General features: G+C 48.4%; 2 protein-coding genes across 8 annotated transcripts in view; one reads left to right on the forward strand and one right to left on the reverse strand.

Moving 5' to 3' along the window:
* Positions 1 to 16964, forward strand: part of CCDC83 (coiled-coil domain containing 83) — a 32481-nt gene extending 15517 nt beyond the window's left edge. Inside the window, exons 5-10 of the mRNA XM_015427730.1 lie at positions 4952 to 5043; positions 6575 to 6643; positions 10101 to 10222; positions 10764 to 10840; positions 14301 to 14560; positions 16785 to 16964. Coding sequence (XP_015283216.1) covers positions 4952 to 5043; positions 6575 to 6643; positions 10101 to 10222; positions 10764 to 10840; positions 14301 to 14560; positions 16785 to 16961 — 797 coding nt within the window. The 3' untranslated portion in view covers positions 16962 to 16964. The remainder of the gene's footprint in view (positions 1 to 4951; positions 5044 to 6574; positions 6644 to 10100; positions 10223 to 10763; positions 10841 to 14300; positions 14561 to 16784) is intronic.
* Positions 16965 to 22535: 5571 nt separating this feature from the next.
* Positions 22536 to 26261, reverse strand: part of PICALM (phosphatidylinositol binding clathrin assembly protein) — a 103516-nt gene continuing 99790 nt past the window's right edge. For all 7 annotated transcript variants that reach the window (XM_015427739.1, XM_015427738.1, XM_015427736.1 and 4 more), the window contains one exon: positions 22536 to 24137. In XM_015427739.1, the coding sequence (XP_015283225.1) occupies positions 24123 to 24137 (15 nt within the window). In that variant the 3' untranslated portion in view covers positions 22536 to 24122. The remainder of the gene's footprint in view (positions 24138 to 26261) is intronic.

Raw genomic sequence — 26261 nt, forward strand, 5'->3', positions numbered from 1 at the left:
TCCTCCTAACGAGATGGTTCCGTGGCCCAACTCTGTCTTATGTATGGCAGTGGGCATGCGTGAGTAATTACCCGTGTATACAGAGGGCAGATTCAAAATGAATGCTCCTATTTCTCAGGAATTGAGACAACACACTAAGGTTTAATGAATAAATGTTTACTAATTGGTTCTCAAGCACACGAAAACCGATCCATTCACAGATTCATTCAAGTTTCTTTAGTACACAGTAGGTACAGAAAACAAATAGTAATGAAAATAATAACTCAAACCAACAATGGGGTACGACACAGAAGGGTAGCGTTTATACTTATCTGAGTTCCAGTCGAGAAGGAATTCTTCTCAGCAACGCGAATGGGGACAAAAGTATTAACTTTAGGGACTCTATAAACACACGGAATGGTCCTGCCAAACACGCGTGGGCTCTCTGGTCGCGACTCCAGAGAGCTCCTTTAGAATCACCTGCAGTATACTTAAGTTGCAAAGGTGAAGGTATTGGGAAGGATGGGTTAACCAGAGAAACAAAGGCTGTGTTTCTCCTTTTAAAACCTAGTTTTGGGGGTTGGCATAAGGCCAATCTACACCTGAAATCCGTCCCCTTCTCTATACCTATAGGTTGGAGGGTTGTGACGCTTTACCTAGAGGGGAGTGGGGCGATATTCAAATTCTAAGCCTAACTTCAATGGGGAGTCATGTGGCAAGGTGTCAAAGTTGTATTCCCATAGCAACCTTTGACTTGCAGATGTCCACGAAGGCAATAACAGGATGTGGTCCTTGTGTGATTCCAAACCAGATAGTGGGGTTACGTGTTATTCCAGGAGATCTGTAATGGTGGGAGACCTGTTGTTTTTCCAAGTCTCCAGGCTGAGCTTAATGGCGAAGGTCTTCTTTGTTCCAAGGCAAGGCTGGGAAGGTGTGGGTACGCACATGTCCATTAGCATAGGCAGCACAAGCTCTGCTCCTGGCAGCTTCCAGGTGCAAGCATGAGATGCAAAGCAAGCAAATCCAAGGCACAGCATTCCCCACATTCCACATACACCAATGCAAAGACATTTTGCAGACACACAGCATCAGCACAGCACAAATAATACTTTTAAAGCACACATGGTAACATTCCTTCCCAAAGTATACGTGTACATTTCTTTTGTCCCACTTGATACCGCTGGTCATACAGGTCTTGCAGGTTTCTAAAATAATATTTAAAAACCTGCTCAACCTGTTTAGACTAGAAGCAAAAAGTGGGTTAATCTACAGAGCCCATGAGAAGTGAGGCACCTTCAAATCTCTGAAAAAGCTATTGTCTATAGCTAGAGCTTGATATTTAAGAAAACTCTGAATTGTGGTTGGATTTTGAAGGTTAAATTTTTTTTTTAAAGGGTTGAAATCGAACCCTTTTGGAAAGTTGTTGACTTTTATTTATTTAACTCACAGCTCTCTCAGTGCAGATTGCGGAGCCCAGAAAAGGGGGGTGGAATCATACAGTATACGACGCCCAGTTAATGATGGAATACAAAACTGAATGACAAAGCAAGCGTTTCCATGGCATCTAATTTTATCTCTAAAGGTTCTAGAAACTACTTCATGGCTATGCCATTCTAAATTTTTAGCACCCACGGTTATCCTCCCTTTCTTCTTTTTTTCTTCTTCCTCCTTACCTGCTTCCTAGTTTCTCTGGCCAAAGCACCTGGCAGTGCCAGGCAGCAAAGTTTGCTGCAAAGTCTCTGTAGAGTCTGTTTGAAGAACTGCTGAATGGGAATTGCTGGCCAGCTCTAGGTGGGATATAGCTGGATATTTGGGGGTGGAGCCTGAGGAGGGCGGGGTTTGGGGGGGAGGGGCCTCAGCAGAGTATAAGGCCATACTGTTCACCCTCCAAAGCAGCCATTTTCTCCAGGGGAACGGATCTCTGTTGCCTGGAGTGATTCTGGGAGATCTCCAGGTCCAAGATGAATATGGACAAACACGACCCAATCCGAAAATAAGTATAAAGACAACAGTCGTGGGAGTCTGACCCACAAATCAAGCAGTCACCAGGACTTGCAAAGAAAAAGCTTCCTATGTATTACAATCTAAAGCACTACAACATCATTAGAGTAGTACAAAAGCTCTCTGTTACACAAAGAGCTCGACAACAAGTCATAAGGAATACTACATTCAGATAGGACACTGATCTCAGTAAATGTTCAGGCTCAAATATGCTGGTAAGCTTCTAACGGACGCCCGGGATCCATTAGAAGCTTAGCAGCATATTTGAACCTGAACAAGCAATTTATGTAACTGAGAGCTGTTGTACTACTCTAATATCTCCTGATATTGAGCTGCGGTGGCTCAAGTGGTTAAGACACTGAACTGCAGGCTGTGGAAGGTTGGTAGTTCAGCAGTTCGAGACCCGAGTGTGCCGCATGACGGAGTGAGCTCCCGTCTCTAGTTCCAGCTCCTGCCATACCGTTAGCCCTCCAAAGTCTCACTTGAGCTGCGGTGGCTCAAGTGGTTAAGACGCTGAACTGCAGGCTGTGAAAGGTTGGTAGTTGCAGTTCGAGACCCGGGTGCCGCATGACGGAGTGAGCTCCCGTCTCTAGTTCCAGCTCCTGCCAACCTAGCAGTTCGAAAGCAAGAAATTGCAAGTAGGTAAACAGGTACCACTTCGGTGGGAAGGGAACAGCGTTCCGTGCGCCTTGGTGTTTAGTCATGCCGGCCACATGACCACGGAAACGTCTTCGGACAGCGCTGGCTCTTTGGCTTTGAAACGGAGATGAGCACCGCAACCCTAGAGTCGGATTCGACTGGCTTTCGAGCAAGGGAACCTTTACCTTTACCTTAATATCTCCTGAGGAAGATCCAATTTTGAAACGTTGTTATATAATCCGGAGACGACATTGATGATGTACCTATGCACATGGATTTTCTTATGATTTATTAATGATGTTGTAGTGCTTTAGACTGTAATACATAGGAAGCTTTTTCTTTGCATGTCTTGGTGACTGCTTGATTTGTGGGTCAGACTCTCACGACTGTTGTCTTTATACTTCTTTTCAGATCTCCAGGTCCCCCATGGAGGTTGGCAACCCAACCCAAGTGGAAATTGGCAAGACTCATTCAAGCCTCTTCTTTGTCTTCCCTGAGTTTGCTAGTCTGAACCCTGTTCAGCCCAGAACCCTGTTCTGGAGCTGACAAAGGTCTCTGTTGTCTTCATTGTTAGCCGCACACGGCACTGCAAAGCATCAGATTTTAAAAGGATTCTCATTTGGACCAGCATCTCCTCTAAGTTGCTAATTCCGTTTAAAATGTCGCAGAGTGAATTTATCTAGATAATTTTTATGCTGCTTCTTTACGAAATCTGCCAAAGGCAGCTTACAAAATAAGGCATAATAAGTAGTAGTAGTAGTAGTAGTAGTAATAATAAATCTTTCAATTTATTAATCGCTCAATCCTGCAGAGCTGCTGGCTCTGAGCGATTTACAGTTACACATTTCACAAGGAACTAACAATGATTCATAGGGGTAAGGGAGGACATATAAATCTTTTAAATTGCACACGTTTGGAGCCGACGGGGATTTTGTTTCAGCTGTAGACTAGACATGTTCCAGACGGCATATTTCCTCAGCTTGGCTTGATGACGTCAGCTTTCTTCAGTACCCCAGGACTGCTTTGAGTCACAACGCCATGCTGCCACCGCCTGGCCGGAACGGCCCATTACAGGCTTCTTGATGCCAAAGAGATCTTTCTAGGCTTCCAATCTTACGAGCTGGACATTCCGTTTGCCGGCTAATACCTCCCCCACCTAGCCAGAACACAAAAGCATAGATCATTGAGTGGGCTTAGAATGAGTAACAGCTTCCAGACTAAAAGAACACTATTCAGATGGTCTTAAAAGACCAACCCCTTAATTAAAAGCCTGGGTGAACAGAAGGATTTTGGCCTGGTGCCTTAAAAAAAGTAATGTGGGTGCCAGGCAAGCGTCAAAGGGAAAGGCATTCCATAGGCGGGCTTCCACTACAAAAAAACCCATGTGGAGGAATGGACTTGGAAGCCCCATTTCCTCTTCAGTCAAGGAGCTTGAAAAGGCCCTGCAGCTGTCCTGAATCTTTGCTCAGCCGCCCCTTTGCTTTACTCCTGGGAGGAACCCAACCTCTCTTGTTAGTAACTGCTGCCACCAGAAAATTTGACAGTATCTCCTAAGGTTTCCAGCTCTGGATTTGGAAATACCTTCCAGTAAAGTCCTGGGAAAGACATGGGGAAGCCCTAGGAAATGCTAGTAACTCTATAGTAAAACTATAGTGTTTCTGCCAATGCATAGTGCTATCTTGTCACTTCTGGCTTTTTACCAAAAGTGATGTAGTGCCATACATAACACTGCTTTTGTCTTAAAAAGAAAAAAAAATCTCCTGTCACCACTCAGAGCAGTGGCAGGTAACAGGAGCTGGGCGCATCAGATCCTCTGCCCCTCCCTGGGGGCTTGACAGCCCTATAAGACCAAATAGACATGGTGTGTTTAGAGAGATCAGGCTTGGAGAATTCAAAATACAAGGAACTTCAGTAAACAAAAAATTAAAAGAGTGCACATGCTGTGTTCAAGCATCAGGCTGAGCAAGAATACAAAGAAAATGTGAAGGCTTGTGAAGCAGATCTTAACTGGTGGGCATGACAATGTGGGAGGAGGCGGTCCTTTAAGTTAAACTCTGCAACACTAATGGCACACAATCCCGGAAGGGAGAACAGATATGATCATTACATTATTAAGATAAGGCTGTATTCTCATTACTGAAAAAACTGGCATTGTATGATACAGCAGCAAAAACTTCCCAAAAGCCAATATTGTTATGGTACAACAGCTGTGTAAAAAACTTTATTTATGACTGCATTAATTGATCTTTATTTGAATGTGCCATAAAACAAGAAATAATTATAGATCTTCCTTTGTACCTTCCCCCAATGGTTATTTCCACCCCCCCAAAAGAATATTTTAGACTTGCTCTGGAAGAAACAAAGCAAAAAATTGACAAATACACACTGAAGCAAATGGAGCTAAAGAAAGAATGGGCCACTGAGGTATGTTTTTAGCTTTGAAATCTTGGTCTTTCTCTGAATTATGGGCAGCACTGACTCTAGTTCCTGTTAGGAGCAGGATATGGAAAGAGAAAGCCGCTTTCACTTTGCCTCGGAACTTCTTGGATTCCCCATGTAAAGCAGGAAAAAAAAACAGGAATGGCAGTCTCCTTATGTAGTCCATAGTGACTTGGAGCACTGGTCCATCTAGGTCAGGGGTCCCCAAATGCAGTGCCCACGGGCTCCATGGCACCCACCGCACCCTTCCTGGCACCTGCCAAGTGTTTTAGGAAGTGAGTGAGACTTTTGCCCCGCAAGGCTTCTGACTGACTATTGGAGAGTTGATTGGCTGGGCAGATTTCTTAAAACATTGCTTTGGCAGCAGCTGCCACCACAGCATGAGGATCTGCACTGTGTTACCCAAGTTAAGCTGTGGCAAAACAAACCAGGATCACAGTGTAAAGCACCAGGAACAAACATTCTCTGTGATTTGTGGCTACTATAATTTATGATTGACAACTGTATAGTTCTTACATGTTGAATCGATGACAAGATTATCACAACTCTTAATGTGATCGAGTAACACAAATACAGAAAAGTCCCAGCCTTGTATTACTGCAGAACAGCTTCTATAATAAACTTTAGACAAGCATCCGGATGTAAGCCCGTTTCATAGTGGATCTTCTTCAAGTTATTCTTAATGGATCTTTCTTAGAACCGAAGTTATCCTCCTAATGTTTATAACTCATCATTTACCTATGAAGCAAACCAGTCTTTTAGTCTTTTGTTATCAGGTGCAAAGCCGTCTGTGCTAATATAAGCCGAGGAGACATCTTGCCAGCTTATATTAGCGCAGAGAGCGTCTTGCTGGTTTATATTAGAACAGAAGGAATTGGTGGAAATTGGTACAACCTTATATATATAAGTAAGATAAAGGTAAAGGTTCCCTTGCTCGAAAGCCAGTCGAATCCAACTCTAGAGTTGCGGTGCTCATCTCCGTTTCAAAGCCGAAGAGCCAGCGCTGTCCGAAGACGTTTCCGTGGTCATGTGGCCGGCATGACTAAACACCAAGGCGCACGGAACGCTGTTACCTTCCCACTGAAGTGGTACCTAATTATCTACTTGCAATTTCTTGCTTTCGGACTGCTAGGTTGGCAGGAGCTGGAACTAGAGACGGGAGCTCACGCCGTCATGCGGCACACTCAGGTCTCGAACTGCTGAACTACCGACCTTCCACAGCCTGCAGTTCAGCGTCTTAACCACTTGAGCCACCGTAGCTCCTTATATATATAAGTACTAGCACTTTATTTTTTACCCCCCACAATTTTTAAAATGCGACATGCCGTTATAAGCTGCCAGACTGTTCTTGTGCAACATCAATGGCATTAAAATGTTTTAAGTAACAAAAAGGAGTTTGGTTCAAGGTTACCAACTGACTCAGAGCCTATGGCGGGCATGAGATTCTCTTGCCTCATCAATCCTTCAAGTCAAAGGGTTTCCACTTCAGCCAGGATATCCTCTTTTATTTCCTCAGAATGCCGTGAAGCACATTGACAGCATCAGCTGCCGGGAGATTAAAGAATATGAATGGCTGAAAGAAGAGGTAAGTGTGAGAGGGGAAACTGAAGGCAGGAGGAAAAGAAGATGACCTGACATGAGATGGATGGACTCCATCAAGGAAGCCACGGCTCTCGGTTTGCAAGACTTGAGCAAGGATGTTAAGGATAAGATGTTTTGGAAGTCGTTAATCGATAGGGTTCCTCTAAGCAGGAAATGACTTGACGGCACCTAATGCACACATGATGTTGGCAACGATTAATATGCTATAATGTGTTTGATAGCACATTGTTAATGGGCAGTAGGTTCAGGATGGACAAAAGGAAATACTACTTGTACAGGTATTAGCCCACCCAGTCCAGTCCAGGGATGGGAGGGAACCCTGTACTTTTACAGTACATTAAAGAACAAACCACGAGATGGTCTATACCCTCTCTGGTTTCAGAACAATGTGCCACCAGAACCTCTTTTCAATAGTCCCTGCCTTTCCTAAGGGAGAGATTCCAAACCCTTAGTTGGCATCTGGGACAGAACACCTTAGCAACTCACTCCAGAGATGCACACTTTTACTCTCCAATGGTAGCGCATAGTTTAACAACAAAAGGATCTTTATTCAGTACAGAGCACAGCAACAGACTATCAGAGATTTCAAAAATAACAAAGGCTAGGGCTGTTTGCCTTAACTAAACATTAATGACTCATAGTTACCACATCAGGATAGCATCCAAGAGTTCAAGATTGTCCATGGTGATAATCCAGGTAGCACCAAGGGATTTTAAGGAGAAATCCCATCCTTGCACCCATGTGCTCCAGTTCACAAAGCAACTCTTTGTCTCTCACGAGGCAGCATTTCCAGGTGCAATAAAACAAACTGACAGAGAAGGAAGGGCTAAACAAGAGAGCAACCAGAGCTAAGCTACTACTCCCAGAGGGACCAAAGCAATTATAGCCCAATCTAATCGCAATCAGCTGTGGCCATCAGCCAATCATGAGTGGACAGGGAGCGGTGGCGCAGGCTGTAAATGCAGCCTGCTTTAACATCTGGCCGAACATCTGTTCGAGCCCCACCGTGGCCGGAGTGAGCTCCCGGCTTACGTCCCAGCTCCCGCCCACCCAGCGGTTCAAAAGCCCGTTAAAGGGCGAGTAGATAAATGGGGACCTACCCTTAGTAGGGTAGGGGGCGCCCCCTCATCCTGAGGAGTGTGGTGTGCGGCGGTGGCAAAGAAACAGCGATGATGGCGGCAACGGCAACGGCGGAATCCTGGCAGCAGAGACGAGGTGGCGTGGTGCAACGACGAAGCCAGTAGAGTGACCCCTGGTGGCCTGCGGAGATACAGCAGACAGCGGCCGTCGCTAGCAGCAGAAGGCGCGGAAGACGTCATCTCCCGGCGCGGCGGAACCTACTGGACAGAGCCAAGGCCGGGAGAGACGAATCAACACGCCGAGAAAGCTGCCTCGCCGGAGAAGCGCCACGAGAGAGACCTCCTGCTGACCGAAGGAAGACAGCTGAGAGCCAAGGAAGCCGGAGGCCGGAGGCCAGAAGGGAGAGCTGCCACCACCGGGGTGCTAGGTAGGCTGACCCAACCCCTGAGAATGTGCCCATAGTTAGGGAATTACAAAGTGACTAGCACTACAAACTGTAAACTGCCCAGAGACCCCCATGGGGGGGGGGTTAGGGCGGTATATAAATCAAATGATAAATAAATAAATCAAATAAAAAAATTGTTGGTTGCCATAGCTGCAACACAGGAATGGCTAGAAGTTTGGAGGCCCTTCCTGCAGTCAGGTGACCCAAACTTCACAGCTTCTCCATCGTGTACGTGCCTAGTCGCATGTGGGCCAGAAAGTGGTGCCATGAGGTCTGGCGTTTGGCATGGGTGTGTGAAAGAATGTGGGTTTATGGCATGGCTATTGAGGTCATGTGCCCCCCACCATTTGGCTTGCAACAGGAAACAAGACATAGCATGTTATCAAAAAGACATCACAGGAGAAGGCATGTGGATATAGAAAGCAGAAAGCAATTTTTCTATACACTACTTTACAGAGAGAGTTATTAAAATGTGGAATTCGCTGCCAGAGGATGCAGTGATGGCCACAGGAATAAACAGCTTGAAAGGGGGTTTAGATAGATTCATGGAGGATAAGACTATCAATGGCTACTAGCCATGTTGACTGAAGGGAACCTCCACATTCAGAGGCACTAAGCTTCTGAATCCCGGAGCCAGGAGGCAACATCAGTGGAAGGTCTTGGCCTCCGTGCCCTGTTGTTGGCCATCCAGAGGAACTGCTTGTCCATGGTGTGAGACAGGATGCTGGACTAGATGGACCACTGGTCTGATCCAGCGGAGCTTTTCTTATGTTCTTATAAGGTTTAACTTGACATCCAAATATGATAGTAGTCTTACTAAGACCAAATGAGACTGCTTCAACCTCACAGGGTGATTGTTGTGGGAGAACGGAGGAGGGGAGAAGAATGCTCTAAGAGCCACTTTGAGTCCTGGCCGGGGAGAAAAGCAGGATATAAATAAATAAATGGAAATGCATAAGTGCATCAAAATGTCTGTAACAGAAATCCGAAAGAGTGATTAACACATGGAATTCACTGCCACAGGAGGTGGTGGCGGCTACAAGCATGGACAGCTTCAAGAGGGAATTGGATAAACATATGGAGCAGAGGTCCATCAGTGGCTATTAGCCACAAGGTATAGATAGGGACTCTCAGGCTGGGGCAAGGGATGCTCTGTATATCCTTGGTGCTTGGGGGGGCGGCAACAGTGGGAGAGCTTCTAGTGTCCTGGCCCCACTGCTGGACCTCCTGAGGGCACCTGGTATTTTTGGCCACTGTGTGACACAGAGTGTTGGACTGGATGGGCCATTGGCTTGATTCAGCATTGGCTTCTCTTCTGTTCTCTTATGTTCTTAAATCCCATCCCTTGCACTAAATGCTAAAGGTCTTCCCTAACGTTTCTAGGTTCAGGTTTCAGTTTATTGCCTTTAGTCATAGGCCGTTACAATGACAGAACAATATAACAATGACATAACTTCTAAAACTTTGTATATAAACTTTCTAGTACAGTAACCCACATTTCCAAATCTGCTTGGTATAGCGACCCACTTGGAGACCAAAAAAAAAAGAATGTGCACAAATCAATATAAACTGAAAAGGTCCATTAGCCGTCTTCACCGGCTTCCTGACCCACTTTTGAGTTGGGACACACAGGCTGGGAAACGCTGCTGGAAGCTACCCCCATCTGCCCGCCCGAGGTTGGACCTTTTGTCTAATGAAAGAAGTCCGAGGATGGCAACGACTGTTAAGACCCATTCGCTACGCTCACCGGGCGAGGGCGAGGGAGCAGCCAGTGCTAGAAGTATCTGCTTTGCACACAGAAGTTCTTCTGTCGGAGACTGGTCAGTGTCGATAACAGTGGGGGACCGAGAGTGGCACGATGGATAAGATGTTGTTAAATGAGAGCTTCCCAGCAGAGTCTCATCTTTCTTGGCAGGTTGCCCTTTACAGGAAGGAGGTGGACGAAATGGAAGCCACTGCCCATGCCCTGGAGGAGGAGAATATCTATCTCATCAAGAAGCTCTATGATCGTAGACTGCACTACCTTAGAGTACCTAGGTAAATAGAGAGAACAAAGTTTGGGTCCAGTGGCACCTTTAAGACCTTTAAGAGAGCCAGTTTGGGGTAGCAGTTAGGAGCGCGGACTCTAATCTGGGAAAACCGGGTTTGATTCCCCACTCCTCCACATGCAGCTGCTGGTGTGACCTTGGGTCAGTCACAAGTTATTTCAGAGCTGTTCTCTCACGGGTAGTTCTCGAGAGAGCTCTCTCAGCCCCACCTACCTCACAGGGTGTCTGTTGTGGGGAGGGGCAGGGAAAGGAGTTTGTAAGCCACTCTGAGACACCTTTGAGTAGTGAAGGGCAGGGTATGAATCCAATCTCTTCCTCCTTCCTCCTCCTCTTCCTCTTCACCAAGTATCTCGACATCAGCTCATTCCAAACTTTAAAGCAGTATACCACTGCTGCTCAGTAAACCTGCAGAAGTAAAGGTACATTCAGGATTAATTCCAGCAGCAAATTAGGCACAAACCAGTGATACGACGCTAGTGTTCTTTTCTCACGAGATATGACAATGCTTTTTTCTCCCTTTAATTTTCTAGAAAGTTATTCCTGACTCAGGGTGCCGGCCTGCAGATTCCTGGGGAAGAACTGGAAAACGTGGAATCCAAGACTTCAGGTAATCCTCTGACCACCGGGATCGTGAGAAGAGTCGCCGCAAATTATCTTGTACTGCTTCCCCGGGAAGCATGACCTCCCCTCCCCGCCCCCCCGCCTTCCAACAGTGGCCCTTTCCACATTTGCCTGCCACTCCAGAACTTCTCAGTGTTCCAGTCGAGGCAAGTTAAGTCCACAGCAAAAGAGCATCCAAATAACCCAGGGCAACAGCAGGCTGAAACTGGGCTGACCACTGAAGGGAGGTAAGGGAATGCAGAATGAGGAGAAAACCCAGAATAAAAAGAAGGTTGAACTCAATTTTAGTGCAGAATGGGGCGGGGGAGACACCTGGATGAAAAAGAAGGTTGAATTCGATGAGAAACGCCTGTAGACATCTCAGAGAAGCAGGGGTCACTTCCTGCAGGAGCGCACAGGAGCGGAGCTGCGGCATTAAAGAGCCCAGGGGGCGGGCACAGGCAACAAGCCCCACCCCCTGCTCCCAGCAGCCCTCAGTCAGAGCAAGAAGCAGCCAGGTAAGTTGCAGAGCTCCCCCTGGCCCAAAACAGTCCAGTGGCACCTTTAAGACCAAGTTTTATTCAGGTACAAGCTTTCCCTCCTCTGCGAGGAGAGATCTGCACATCCCCCCCCCTCAATAGCTAGCAATCCAAAACAGTCCAGTGGTGCCTGAGCGGTGGGTGTTGCCTTCTGACACACTCCCGGTGATGTCAGGGGGCGTGGCATATGCAAATGAGTTATGCAAATGAGTTGTGCTAATGAGCTCCTGCACCTCTTTTTCTGCGAAATGACCCCTGCAGAGAAGGATAACATGCTACTCAAATCGCGGGCCAGCTGGATCTGACAGCAGCAGCTGTGCTCCTGGCCAGTGCGCCTGTCTACATCTGAAAGGCACAAAAGATCTTATTTCAGTATCAGACAGGCCCATGCGGGTGAGTGCAGCTGACGGCCCCTAGCACCTCTGTAGACACAGGAAGCTGCCTTATATTGAGTCAGGCCGTTGCCCACTCTGACTGGCAGAGGCTCTCCAGGGTCCCAGGGAGAGGTTGTGAGCATCACCTACAACCTGGTGCTTTTTAACTGGAGATACCGGGGACCTTAGGAATGCCAAGCAGATGCTTTTCCACTGAGCTACAACCCATCCCAAATAGCAAGGTACGTGCAGGGAACAGATGGAGCTGCCTTATACTGAATCAGACCACTGGTCTATCCGTGTCAATATCGTCTGCTTAGACTGGCAGCGGCTCTCCAGGTTTTCAGGTGGAGGTCTTTCACACCACCTACTGCCTAGTCCTCTTTAACTGGAGATGCTGGGGATTGAAGAAGTTGAAGAGATTGGATTTATACCCTGCCCTTCACTACCCAAAGGTGTCTCAGAGCGGCTTACAATCTCCTGTCCCTTCCCCTCCCCACAACAGACAACCTGTGAGGTAGGCGGGGCTGAGAGAGCTCTCTTGAGAACTGCCCTTGAGAGAACAGCTCTGAAAAAACTTGTGACTGACCCAAGGCCACACCAGCAGCTCCCAGAATTAGAGTCCGCACTCCAGTCTTAACCACTACACCGAACTGAACCTGGGACCTTCTGCGTGCCAAGCAGATGCTTTCCTACTAAGCCACAGCCCCTCTCCACATGCATGGAGAGGTCCTCCTCCCTAATTTTAGGCTTTTGGTTAACCTGGACTTTGCAGGTCGGCCGAGGCAGCCAAACTAACAGTTTTGATGCCTGGTAAGAATTGTCTTGAAGAGAAGACTATTGCCGGCATCCTGTCTTGCTGTGTGTCTTTTGCAGCTCAAGAATATCTTATAGGATACGTCTAATGGCAATAATTTCCCACTGCCAACTGTTTTGGATATGTTATTATAGTTATATCCTATATAATTGTCATAGTTAGTATTGTAAAAAATACTCCTTGATAGTGTTCTTAGTCATTGCTATTGTTCTCTGTAATTACGGAATTACAATAATCTTTTCCCATATTTTTGCAATTTTTGAATCATATATACACCTTCATTATTCCTTCCTATATATTCCATAATGATTTTCAGGCCTCTGTTACATATTATTTCTGACACTCAGGAGTTTTTCTACCCATCTTGTCAACATCAGGGGAAGGCCGAGGCCTCTCTGCCCTGTTTTTGGCCATCCAGAGGAACTGGTTGGCCACTGTGTGAGGCAGGATGCTGGACTAGATGGACCACTGGTCTGATCCAGCAGGGCTCTTCCCAAGTTCTTCTGAAGGTCTTGGCTTCTATGCCCTGTTGTTAGCCATCCAAAGGAACTGATTGGCCACTGTGTGAAACAAGATGCTGGACTAGATGGACCCTTGGTCTGATCCAGCAGGGCTCTTCTGATATTCTTATTCTTATAAATAAATACAAATGTAAATGCAAGTACGCTTAGAAAAAAGGTTCCTTATTTCTGCACATACTCTTTCTAGTTTTCCTGTTTTGAGGGGTGAAAAGAGGCAAAGGAGGCTGAACTGTTGGACAGAAATGTGATGTCGGACAGGTGAGCTCCCCCTGCCTCACCCCTTGGGTTGTCATCACGGGGCCTACTGCGGGTACCTGGTCCATGAATAGCTCATTTGTCATCCGCTAGGGCCAGGGCCTTCTCGGTGGCTGCCCCTGCCCCCTGGAACCAGCTCCCTGAGGAGGTTCACGCCCTGCAGGATTTTATTAAGGTTCGGACCCGACTGTGCAACTTAACAGCAACAAGGGCATGCAAGGCCGCCTTGTTTCATGCAGCATTTACAGTTCAATCTAAGGCAGAATTACTCTAGTCTAAGCCCATTAACTTCAGTTGACTACTTACTGGAGCAGCTACACATAGGGACACGTTGTTAATTAACTAAGAGAACGTGTGAGCCGCCTGGCTGTCCAGATTTCTTCCAGAGCTGATGACCGGTTAATTTTAGTTTTATTGTATTTATTTTGCAGGTTTTATTTATCTATCAGTTTTATGGCTTTCAGGAGCTGCGGTGGCTCAAGTGGTTAAGACGCTGAACTGCAGGCTGTGGAAGGTCAGTAGTTCAGCAGTTCAAGACCCGAGTGTGCCGCATGACGGAGTGAGCTCCCGTCTCTGGTCCCAGCTCCTGCCAACCTAGCAGTTCAAAAGCAAGACATTGCAAGTAGATCAATAGGTACCACTTCAGTGGGAAGGTAACGGCGTTCCGTGCGCCTTGGTGTTTAGTCATGCCGGCCACATGACCACGGAAACGTCTTCGTACAGCGCTGGCTCTTCGGCTCTGAAACGGAGATGAGCACCGCAACCGTAGAGTCGGACTCGACTGGCTTTTGGGCAAGGGAACCTTTACCTTTTACCTTTATGGCTTTATTGTCTATATTTAAGTTTTAACGTTGTGTTGTGTATGCTGTGAACCACCCCAAGTCCTTGGTTGAGGAGAGGGTGCAGGTTATATGTCGAATGAATGAATCAATGAATGAGGTGACTGTTTTCATCCCCACAGGGCAAGGGGCCTCCTTCCAGGTCTCTTCCCTGCTGTATCCAAAGGTAAAGGAGGTAAAGGAGACCGCAGCCATCACCCCCTCCTACGAAATGGACTCGCTGGCCTCCACCTCCGAAATCATCTTCGCCACGGACCTGGACCAGGAGGGAGAGGAAGGAGAGGGGCAGTCCGAGGATCCTTCCGAGCTGGTCTACCTGCGAGGGCAAACGGCCTCCCAGTTCCTCCCTCCGCTCCTGTACGAAGACACAGGGGACTTCAAGGTAGGGAAGAGTTCCGCCCCCTCCCCTCTCCTCCCGGCCCCAGGATGAATCGGGAGTTGTGCCGCTGAAATTTGAGTGTTTGAAAAAAGAACCCCCCTTGTCTTGGGGATTAGAGATACAAGAAATTATAAAGGATCCAGCAATTAGAGTGGCACAAGATACAAAAAGACAGATATTGCTGTGTATGTTCATCAAATTTTCAATTTTCCAAGTTGTATTTTGTTTTTCAGATACATCAAACAACTCAATAAGAACACAGTCTTCAGAAGAGAAGAAGAAGAAGGACGGACCTTCCCAGGCTTTCTGTAGTCCGTTTCGAACAATATCTTTCTCAGATGTCAATTCATGTTGTCTATAGTGTTCTTACAATTCCAATCTTGACTGTATATGTGGTGTTTACAAAAGTTCAGAAACAGCTGCTCATAGCTCTATTGTCTACCGGTCTCCATTCAGGATTATATGCATATAATCCTGAATGGAGACCGGTAGACAATAGAGCTATGAGCAGCTGTTACTGAACTTTTGTAAACACCACATATACAGTCAAGATTGGAATTGTAAGAACACTATAGACAACATGAATTGACATCTGAGAAAGATATTGTTCGAAACGGACTACAGAAAGCCTGGGAAGGTCCGTCCTTCTTCTTCTTCTGAAGACTGTGTTCTTATTGAGTTGTTTGATGTATCTGAAAAACAAAATACAACTTGGAAAATTGAAAATTTGATGAACATACACAGCAATATCTGTCTTTTTGTATCTTGGGGATTAGAGAACCTGGTTTCCACTAGTCCAGGCGTAATGCTCCCTCTAAGCTGTGGAGTCTTGTGAGCAAAAATCCTACTCTGTGAGCTCCTGGCACGAAAGCTGTGAGAGAGCAATTTGGCTGCTGCATAAATCAGTCTGCTCTCCGGAGCCATCCTTCTTCCTGAGCGAAGGTAAGAATGTGTGAGCCGGAGGCTAAAAAACTGTGAGCTGGCTCCCACCGACTCAGCTGAGAGGGAACGCTGGTCCGGGGGTCCCCAGCCTTTTTTAGCCAGCTGCCCCCCTCGGAATCGTGACACAGCGTGGTGGGCACAGCCAAAAAATGACTGTCGCAGGAGGCGGAGCCAGCCATGCAGTGCCTAGTGCAGCTTACCTTCATGCACAGAGTGAAGACCCTCGTGCTGTGGTGGCAGCCGCAGCACAGCCAATCAAAGCTCCCGTGGCCAATCAAAAGCCTCGCTGGGCAAAAGTTCCGCCTGCCCCTACCCACTTTCTAAAAACATCTGGCAGGCACCCAAAAAGGTGTTGGCGGACACCACAGCTCCCACGGCCCACCATGATTTACAGCCGACGGGTGGCATCTGCCGGCCCCTTTTCAGCAACGGCGCAAGAAGAGGTATGCCATGGCAGAGACCCTTGCCTGGAGCTGCATTACGGTCTCGGATCAAGAAAGCCACTGGCTGAACTTGAGGGAAAGACTGCGTAAACCTTGACGAGTTTCCGTCTCAATAGTTTCCCATCTGGCTGGCGCTCCTACTTCCTTGCCTACCTCCCCACATGAGGCTGTGGCAGACTATGGCAGTTTCATTGCCATCTGATTGGAAAGTTATTGTAGATTTCTATGATTTTAATATTTTATCCTATTTATGTCAGAGTTTTCTGATGTACAGCGCCCCGAGCCCCGTCTTACAAGAATGGGCGGTCAAAATAAATAAATAAATAAATTGGATTGAATAAATAAATAAATAATTTCAGTTTGGGGGTTCTGTGGGGGCAGAACTGGGAATGAATCCTGCGATCATTCAGAGAGAATAAAACGTTTTTTTAACTTTCCACTGCACATCGCATCGTGTAACAAAAACTTGGGATCTTAGTAACGCAACAGAGCGGTGATCTTTTAAAGTCCAAACCATTAGCTTTCCCCTCCTTCACCGTTTGCCACCCCTCAAAGTCCATCTTTTCCCTCGTGTTGGTGGCTCAAGAAGTCGCCCGCTGAATCCTCCGTCCACCGGCTCACCAAGATGGAAAAGGGGGTTGGGCTAGCTGACCCCGCCAGAGATCCCTTCCAACTGGTAAGCCTGCCTGCAGTAGAACAGCCAGGTACTAGTCCGGTAGCACCTTAGAAACCAACGAGACTTTCAGGGTGTAAACGTTTGAGAGCTAAAGCCCCCTTCTTTGTCCGACCTCTCCCGAGAGTGTTCGCTACGAACTTGCTTTTTCCTTCATCGTTAACTCCAGGAATACACCGACCTGGGGCCTTTGGAGGTAAAGCTCATGAGCATGGTCGGCCGAGCCGTGCCCCTTCACGAAGACATCAAAGAAATGCCCAGCAGAACCCAGCTCGAAGAGAGGTTCGACAGCAGCAGGGCATTCCAGCGCATCACCTACCAGATGATCAAGTCTGTGTTTCCTTGAGACAGAAGGTAGAGACTTGTGTTTTGTTTTGTTTTAAAAGAAAGCACATGAGTTTCAGGTCGCTGAGGCACAGCTTGCCTGCGACGGTGGCGGTTGGCTTATATTAAACAGATTTCAGTTGGATGCATTAGTAAGAACGCGTGCCGTGTCTTGCCACAGTTTGCGGCGGCCCAAGGAGCTCAGCTTTTATCCTGATCTTATTTATTTATATCCTCTTTTCCCTCCAGTTGGGATCTTTTTCTCGCAACAACCATGTGAAGTAGGTTAGGTTGAGAGTGTGACTGGCCCAAAGTCACCCAGTCAGCTTCCATGGCATGAGGGGGGATTCGAACCCGGGTCTCCCTGATCCTAGTCCGACACTTTGACCACTATACCATGCTGGCTTTTGTATATAGCTCAGCTCAGCCTGATCTTGTCAGTTTGGAAAGCTAAGCAGGGTCAGCCACAGCTGGTATCTGGATGGAAAACCACCAAAGAAGATGGAGAAGAGGTTTTTATACCCCCACTTTTGTCTACCATAAGGAGTCTCAAAGCTGCTTACAATTACCTTTCCTTCCTCTCCCCACAAAAGGCACCTTGTGAGGTAGGTGGGACAGAGAGAGTTCTGAGGGAACCGTGACCGGCCCAAGGTCACCCAGCAGGCCTCATGTGTCTCAAAGCGGCTGACAGTCACCTTCCCTCCCTCTCCCCACAATAGGCACCATGTGAGACAGGTGGAGCTGAGAGAGTTCTGAGAGAACTGGGACTGGCCCAAGGTCACCCAGCAGGCCTCATGTGCCTCAAAGCGGCTGACAATCGCCTTCCCTCCCTCCCCCCACAACAGGCACCTTGTGAGGTAGGTGGGACAGAGAGAGTTCTGAGGGAACCGTGACTGGCCCAAGGTCACCCAGCAGGCCTCATGTGTCTCAAAGCGGCTGACAGTCACCTTCTCTCCCTCTCCCCACAATAGGCACCTTGTGAGACAGGTGGAGCTGAGAGAGTTCTGAGAGAACTGGGACTGGCCCAAGGTCACCCAGCAGGCCTCATGTGTCTCAAAGCGGCTGACAATTGCCTTCCCTCCCTCTCCCCACAACAGGCACCTTGTGAGGTAGGTGGGACAGAGAGAGTTCTGAGGGAACCGCGACTGGCCCAAGGTCACCCAGCAGGCCTCATGTGTCTCAAAGTGGCTGACAGTCACCTTCCCTCCCTCTCCCCACAATAGGCACCTTGTGAGACAGGTGGAGCTGAGAGGGTTCTGAGAGAACTGGGACTGGCCCAAGGTCACCCAGCAGGCCTCATGTGTCTCAAAGCGGCTGACAATCGCCTTCCCTCCCTCTCCCCATAATAGGCACCTTGTGAGGTAGGTGGGACAGAGAGAGTTCTGAGGGAACCGTGACTGGCCCAAGGTCACCCAGCAGGCCTCGTGTCTCAAAGCGGCTGACAATCACCTTCCCTCCCTCTCCCCACAATAGGCACCTTGTGAGGCAGGTGGGGCTGAGAGAGTTCTAAGGGAACTGGGACTGGCCCAAGGTCACCCAGCAGGCCTCATGTGGCAGAGGAGTGGGGAATCAAACCTGGTTCTCCAGATTCTGCCGCTCTTAATAACCACTACACCACGTTGGCTCTGCTACATAGAGGAAGGCAATGGCAAACCTTGCCTTGAAAACCCCTCGAGCTGGAACTTTATGGGGTCGCTGTGAGTTGGCTGTGACTCAATGGCACATTATTATTGACCGTTTATAATCTTGAATCCAGTAGGACACACGTCAACACATGCAAACACTGCAGAATCTGATACGATTTGTACTGCTGGTTCTGTGTTTTTGTTCTCCCAAAAGAGTAAATCTGGCTTCCCAGAGCTGCATGTGCGAAACTTCATTAGCTGATAAAATCCTTCACTTACACCATCTCAGCATCTTCTACCACAATCCTGTAAGCTTAGTATTGTCCCCACCGCAGGGGAGGCAGTGACCCAAGCGGAGCGACAAAGAAATCCGTGAAGATCTCTCGTAGCAGCTCCAGGTCAGCCCAAAGGAAAATCTGAAGCATGAGCCATATAATCTCCTTTGTTAAAAGCAACAAAAATGGCACGCAGTAGCTTACAGACTCCCAAGTTCTCCCATAAGGACACACGTAGGGGAGAGAGAAAAGGAAGAGACATCTTAGGGCATGATCTGGTTGTCCACATCCCGTGTAGGATAGATGTGGTGTTGTGGTGGAAAGTGCCATCAGGTTGCCGCTGATTTATGACAACCCCGTAGGGTTTTCAAGGCAAGAGACATTCAGAGGTGGTTCGCCATTGCCTGTCTCTGTGTCACACCCCTGGTATTCCTTGGAGGTCTCCCATCCAAATTCTAGCCAGGGCCGACCCTGCTTAGCTTCCGAGATCTGGCGAAATTGGGCTAGACTGGGCTATCCAGGTCAGACAGAGGACAGAAGGCACTTATCAGAGAGTCTTTGGCCTTACGCCATGTGGGCATTCACATGAAAAGCACTGTGTCTGAATGAACATAACCATGGTGCACTTTTCAAGTTAAGACAATTTTTGGCAGGGATTTGGTGCCTCTTTGAGGCCACTCACTTCAAAGGCACAACCGCAGACACTTTACTGGGGCAGAGGCAGCAAGGAGAAAGAATTGAAGTTGCGATGGGTGGCAGGACTTTTAATTCTGTTCAGTGACTCCCAGTTTACTGATGTTCCTCTGGTCACCTGAAAGCACCTACCACGGACCTTTCTGCTCTCCTAGCAAATGTATATTGCTATAATGCCCAAAGGGGTTAACTCTCTTTACTCATTGGCAAGGGAATGTGGAATGGTTACTGCTTCCTCTCTCCCAGTTCAACAGGCATGAGGTCTGGTGGGTTTCATAAGGCAAAAAGGATGCCGGAGATGGCAGCGGTGTTCGCTCTCTCTCTTCCCTCTAAGCCTTAAGAGTTGGTTTCCTCCGAAGGCAGGGTTGTATTCCAGCTTCTACCTGTGCTGAGGAGGAGCCAGAAAGATGGTTGAGGGTCAAATAAACCAGGGGATGGACCGTAGCAACTGTGAGCTGAGGAGCCAAGGGCTCTAGATAATACGCTCCCCCTTTTCAAGAGCTCTTGATCCCTCAATTCAGTCAGAATTGTGGAAGACACAAATAAAAGCCTCACACCATAAGAAGAAAAAGAAGAGGAGATTGGATTTATACCTTGCCCTTCACTACCCAAGGGAGTTTCAGAGCGGCTTACAAACTCCTTTCCCTTCCCCTCCCCACAACAGACACCCTGTGAGGTAGGCGGGGCTGAGAGAGCTCTCAACAGAAACGGCTCTTTTTCGAGAACAGCTCTTATCAGAACTGTGGCTTGCCCAAGGCCATCCAGCCAGGTGCAAGTGGAGGAGTGGGGAATCAAACCCGGTTCTCCCAGATTAAAGTCCGTGCACTTAACCACTACACCAAACTGGCTCTCATAACTCAACCCAGGGCTCTTGCTTGTGCAGGACTAGCGTCAGAGAAGACCAGTCATTCCATCAGTAGGGGAATATGGATGACGACGTGCCTGAGCATTTAAAACCCGTGGGCAAGGGACTCCTGCCTTACTGAGAGGCTATGGCTGAACCTGCTTTTGCTTATTGTGACTTTTTTGTTTTTAATAATCATTTTATTTATATCGTAAGCAATGTTCCCTCTAAGCTGTGGAGACTTGTGAGCAAAAATTCCACTTTGCGAGCCACTGGCGTTAAAGTTGTGAGCGAGTGATTGGGCCGCTGCATCAATTAGTCGGCTCTGGAGCCCTCCTCCCTGAGCCAAGGCAAAAGTGTGTGAGCCAGAGGCTAAGAAACGGTGGGCTGGCTCACACTCACTCAGCTTAGAGGGAACACTGAGTAAGCCACCTCATGGTTCCACAAAGGAGAGAGGCAGCTAATTATTTTTCTTGTTACAAGAAACAAAACTGCTTGGTGTAAACAAAAGCAGGGAAAGGCCAAGCCAGGTTGTTCGCTGGTGGAATGGATGCAGTAGTATATCAGCAACCCCAGTGCATCCACAGGTCACAGAAGAACAGTACAAGAAGAGCTGTAGTATGCAAAAGACTGACACACCAGAACCAACACTTAAGAACATAAGAGAAGCCATTGCTGGATCAGGCCAATGGCCCAACCAGTCCAACACTGTGTCACACAATGGCTAAAACCCAGAGGCCATCGGGAGGTCCACCAGCAGGGCCAGAACTCCAGAAGCCCTCCCACTGTTGCCCCCCAAGCACCAAGAATACACAGCATGACTGCCCCAGAATGTTCCGTCCAGACCTTGTGGCTAGCGTCCACTCATGGAACTCTGCTCCATCTGTTTATCCAATTCCCTCTCGAAGCTGTCTATGCTTCTAGCTGCCACCACTTCTTGCGGCACTACATCCCAAGCATGGCTTAAGTAGTAATGCTTGCCTTTTTAAGAACAGAAGAGAAGCCAGAGTTGGATCAGGCCAATGGCCCATCCAGTCCAACACTCTGTATCACACAGTGGCCAAAAATACCAGGTGCCATCAGGAGGTCCAGCAGTGGGGCCAAGACCCAAAAACCCTCTCCCCCTTTTGCCCCCCCCCCCAAGCACCAAGAATACAGAGCATCCCTTGCCCCAGAGGAGAGTTCCTATCTATACCTTGTGGCTAATGGCCACTGATGGACCTCTGCTCCAGATGTTTACCCAGTTCCCTTTTGAAGCCGTGGAGCTGCCACCACCTCCTGTGGCAGTAAAAGTTCTGAAAGGGGACTGGAAGCGATTACCCTACTGACAACGCAGACAGCCAGATGGAAGGAGCATGTATGCCAGGGCAGGTATTACAATCTGACGGTTCTTCTAAATACTGTCTTGTTTCTGTGTGTTGTTCAGCCCTACCCACAGCCCAAACGCAGATATCCCCCCCCCCCACACTGTGGACAATGGCGAAGTCTCAGATGCTCCAGGCTTGGGGAAGTGCACCCCTGGGGACAGTCCAGACTTCACCCTCTGAAAAGGGCAAGTTCTCTGCACTGCTCATGGTTCATTCTGACCACAGGATTTGGGTGGGTGGGGGGGTGTAATCAAATTTAAAAGGTCAGCAGATAATTAACATCTAGAGAAACAAAAAAAGGTCGAGATTGGATTTATACCCCACCCTTCACTCAAAGGAGTCTCAAGAGCGGCTTACAAACTCCCTTTCCCTCCCCACAACAGACACCCTGGTGAGGTAGGTGGGGCTGAGAGAGCTCTGACTGAAAACTGCTCTTGAGAGAACTTGTGACTGACCCAAGGTCACGCCTGCAGCTACCATGTGGAGGAGTGGGGAATCAAACCCTGTTCTCCCAGACTAAAGTCCGTGCTCCTAACCACTGCACCAGACTGGCTCTACAAGCAAGCCATTCTCAAGCTTGTTAACCTAGCTTGAATTCCCAAGCTCACAGCTGGCACAAAGGAAAGGCATGGGGGGAGGGGAGCAAGGGAAAAAAGCAAAATGTGGACTTGCCAGTAATACCTCGCCCCCCCCCCCTGAGATTTTTATTTCACCCATCAAAAACAGCAGGCTCCCCCTACAGGGCAAATGAATCACCATTTCGGACCTCCGTACCATAACAAAAAGGTCTGTGGAAGCTGCATTTTATTTGAAAATCCACTTCTTTTTTTTGCTAACATACATTTCAACATTTTAAACAAAAATAGAATCTGCGGAGACAATGCAGCAAGGATGCTTAAAGTTCATGTACAGAATTGCTTTCATGCCTTCGACTTGTCCTTCTTAAGGCCCCGTCTCGCCATCTAAAACCGGAATGACGTATTTACACGAAAGCGCTGGTCAACAGCGCTGCTTCTGATTTCTGCAGAAAAATTAGGATACCTACACAATTAAGAGAGAGGGGGGGGCGGGGGGGGGGACTTCCTGCACCAAGCCCCCCCCCCATTCAACAGGAGAACGACGCAGGAGAATTTCCCAATGGATCGTGCCCTTCAAGATGCAACTTCCCTTTTGAGAATTTAATCTATTCCACAGTACATGATTGTGGGCACGGCCCCAGCCAAACGAAGGGAAGAATCAAGGCCTTATTCAATTCACCCACCCCCCCGAAATACCTCAAAAGGTGTGTTTTTGTTGTTTGTACAGAGAAGGAAAGTCTTTAAAAGTGAAAGCAATTCCTCACATTCATTTTGGAAAGGCCGTTTATGTCGAGTGTAAGATAATTACATGCCAAGCACAAAGCAAGGAAAAGTTCGCTCCTGAAGCCGCCGACACCTAGGCGAGTGATCCCCGTGCTCCTCCAAGCCGGTCGGGTTGCTCCCCCCTCCCCCTGCCCAAAATCTGTAGCGGAACCGACAGTTTATGAGGACAACACCTCCAGTGCCCAGGGAGGTTCGTCGGTGTTTTTCAAACCTGGGAACGTGCTCCGTGCTCCGTGTGTCTGGGGTGCGTGTACTGGTGGGTGAGGATGCGCGTCGAATCGTTCTTGTGGATGGAAAGGGGGGGGGGGAATAATAAACCCTAGGAGGAGACATACTGTATACATCCACAGACACATTTTTTGCTCCACAAAGGAGGGCTTCGTGATAACGACGTTACTTAAAATCAATAACCATAAATAAATACAAATAATACATAAAGGAATGTCTATGCAACGGAATATATAATTCTCTCTTCTTTTTTTCCTTTTTAAGTTAATCTTTTCGTTATTGAGAGCCTAATATTGATGATGACCGGAAAAAGCTGGAAAATTAGACTTAGGATTCGATTCCCCTAGAGAAAGAAGTCGTTGGCGTTAGCGGTAAAAGATGGTGCTCAGGCTCTTCATTCCAAACAGCAGCTCCAAATGCGTGTTTTTACCCTTCTTAGCGGAGTAAGACGCTTCTTTTTTGTGTGTGTGTGTGTTCTCAGACTGTGGTAACTACCGATGTGTTAAGTCACCGGGGGGAAGGGAGGGGGAGAAAAGAAAAAAAAAGATCCTACACCAAAACTGTGGCAATTCTTGGCTTTATATTCAGTGCAGTGGGGGGACCACGGCTTACCTAGAGTGGCGCCCCCACCACTCCCGCGGGCCTTTTGTGATTTTTTACTGCATTGGTCTAAAGGAAGAGGAGAGCTTAAGAGACATCGGTTTTTGACGCGGCTGGAAGGAAGGCTGGTGTCGGCCGCTGAGCGCGTGGGTCTTTCTGGAACTCTTCTCACTCCCTCGATCTGGCACGGTTACATGAACTGTATCTAAGGAGACAAGACAGCATTAACGTTATCTCTCTGCACGCGATGAACGCCTCCCTCCGCCCCTCCCCGAAGAAAAAACATCGCCGACTAGTCAAAGGCTTACAAACGGAATAAGGGCTCTAAAGGTGGCTGATGTAGCGACATCACCACAGTCTCAAGTACAAGGAAGAAGAAAAAAGCCCCGCCCCTGCCCCCGTCCATCAGTCTGGGATTTTTATCCCAGATTCTTGAGTCTGATTAGTCGAAGACGGCCAGTCTCAAGGCACCAAGTCCTCTCCCCTTGAAACTTTACCTATCAGTAGCGGAAGTCTAGTCTCACAGGTGAACGTCACCTACGTACTATATGCACACAGCTGTCTTAGAGCGAGTCAAAGCCATCGGGTTGCCTCCCACCCCAGCACAGTATTCCCCAGAACTTCAGCAGCAGCATCCAGGGTCTTACGGAGGTCTTCCCCGGTCCTGACGTTCTTCTCGTGGAGAGACGGGACTCGAGACCCTCACGGAGCACAAGCCCTGCCACAGAGCTGAAGACCCTTCCGCTGGCTGGGACTCGGGCAAACGGACAGGAATGAATTGCGCAACTACCCATTGTCTGCGTGCAGGGCTCTTTTTGTAGAAAAAGCACCGCAGGAACTCATTAGCATAATAGGCCACACCCAACAGCAGGAACTCGTTAGCATATTAGGCCACACCCCCGACAGCACAGCTCATTAGCACATTAGGCCGCACCCCCCATGTTACCAGAAGTGTGGTTATCCAGCCACACCCACCTTTTGCTTGTTATTCTGTTTACCTTGTCTGTTGTCAAAACCCAGGGCTTTTCTGTAGCAGGAACTCCTTTGCATGTTAGGCCACACACCCCTAATGTAGCCAATCCTAATGAGTTTCTGATCTTGGGTGTGGCCTATTATGCTAATGAGTTCCTGCTGGGCGTGGCCAACTTGGGAGCCAGCCAGAACTCCATTCCTGTGCGTTCCTGCCCAAAAATAGCCCTGTCTGCGTGTGTTCTGCCTACACTGGCATGGCCCACGCAGATTCTCTTACCTTCTCCCCACCCCGGGGGGGGGGGGGGAAGAGAGGAGGAAATTTCCATTCTGGGAGCACCTTGCTCAGGAATCATCCCTCTGATTTACGGAAGCCCACTCCCCCGCCCTACAACTACCCACACCCAGAATCTCTCCACGGGGGGACGCCTCAGTTTTCAGCGAGGGTTTCCAGATTCTCCCCCCCTCCCCCCCCATTCTGCCATCAGAAGTCTTAAATGAAATCAAAAGCTCCTCTCAGGACTCTACTCAAGCTGCTGCATCCCATACCGTGATTTCTGAAGTCAAACCGCATGCAAGGGTTAACAGAAGGACCCAGTTGTCTCCAGTTTAATGTCAAAATGAACATGGTTCAGACTGAGGTGGAAAGACATACAAGGCGGCCGCGCCCGCTCTAGCTGCCTTGTATGGGGAAACTCGAGGCCGCCGGTGCACCCACGGAGTCGGCATGCAATACCTAAGTTGGTTTTTACAAGAAATCCTGGAGAGAGACCTCCGCAAAAGGATCCTTTCCGGAAGCGCTGTGAGGCCTCTGAGTGGATGGGCTGGAAGCGGCAGACAGCTGGGAGAGAGAAGATGGCCGAGAGGGAAGAGAGAAAAAGAAGGCCTCAGAATGATGGAAACATGAAGGCGGGAGATGTCGTGACGGGGAGGAAGGGCTTCAGAAAGGTCAGTCGGGACGGGTTAAAAGGGGGGGGGGGAGAAACACAAGAGAGGAGGCATTTATACGGCATGCAACACCGAGACCCCCCCACCAGCAAACGGTATATGACAGATGCAGAAGTTTAGAGTACCATCCAGGGCGGAAGCGAGCATCTGCCCAACAATGTCACCGGCGCTTTAAGCCAGGGGCGTGGCAGACCTTCCCAACAGGTAAGCGAGAAGAGGTCCCAGTTAAACACCACGGCATGCAGTCCAGCGGTCTGGTTATAGCCTTCCTGAATGCTTTTCTGTTTCCAGCCCTTTCATTCAAAGATCACCACTATCTGCATTCCATGCACGGCTGTACTCTGTCAACTGGGTGCCCTGGGCACTCGGGAGGAAGGGGCCCAGCTGTGGCACGGAGCGCGGCCGACACCCT

The sequence above is a fragment of the Gekko japonicus genome, unplaced genomic scaffold (assembly GCF_001447785.1).
Source record: "Gekko japonicus isolate JY-2015 unplaced genomic scaffold, Gekko_japonicus_V1.1 scaffold393, whole genome shotgun sequence".
In the NCBI taxonomy this organism is placed as follows: domain Eukaryota; kingdom Metazoa; phylum Chordata; class Lepidosauria; order Squamata; family Gekkonidae; genus Gekko; species Gekko japonicus.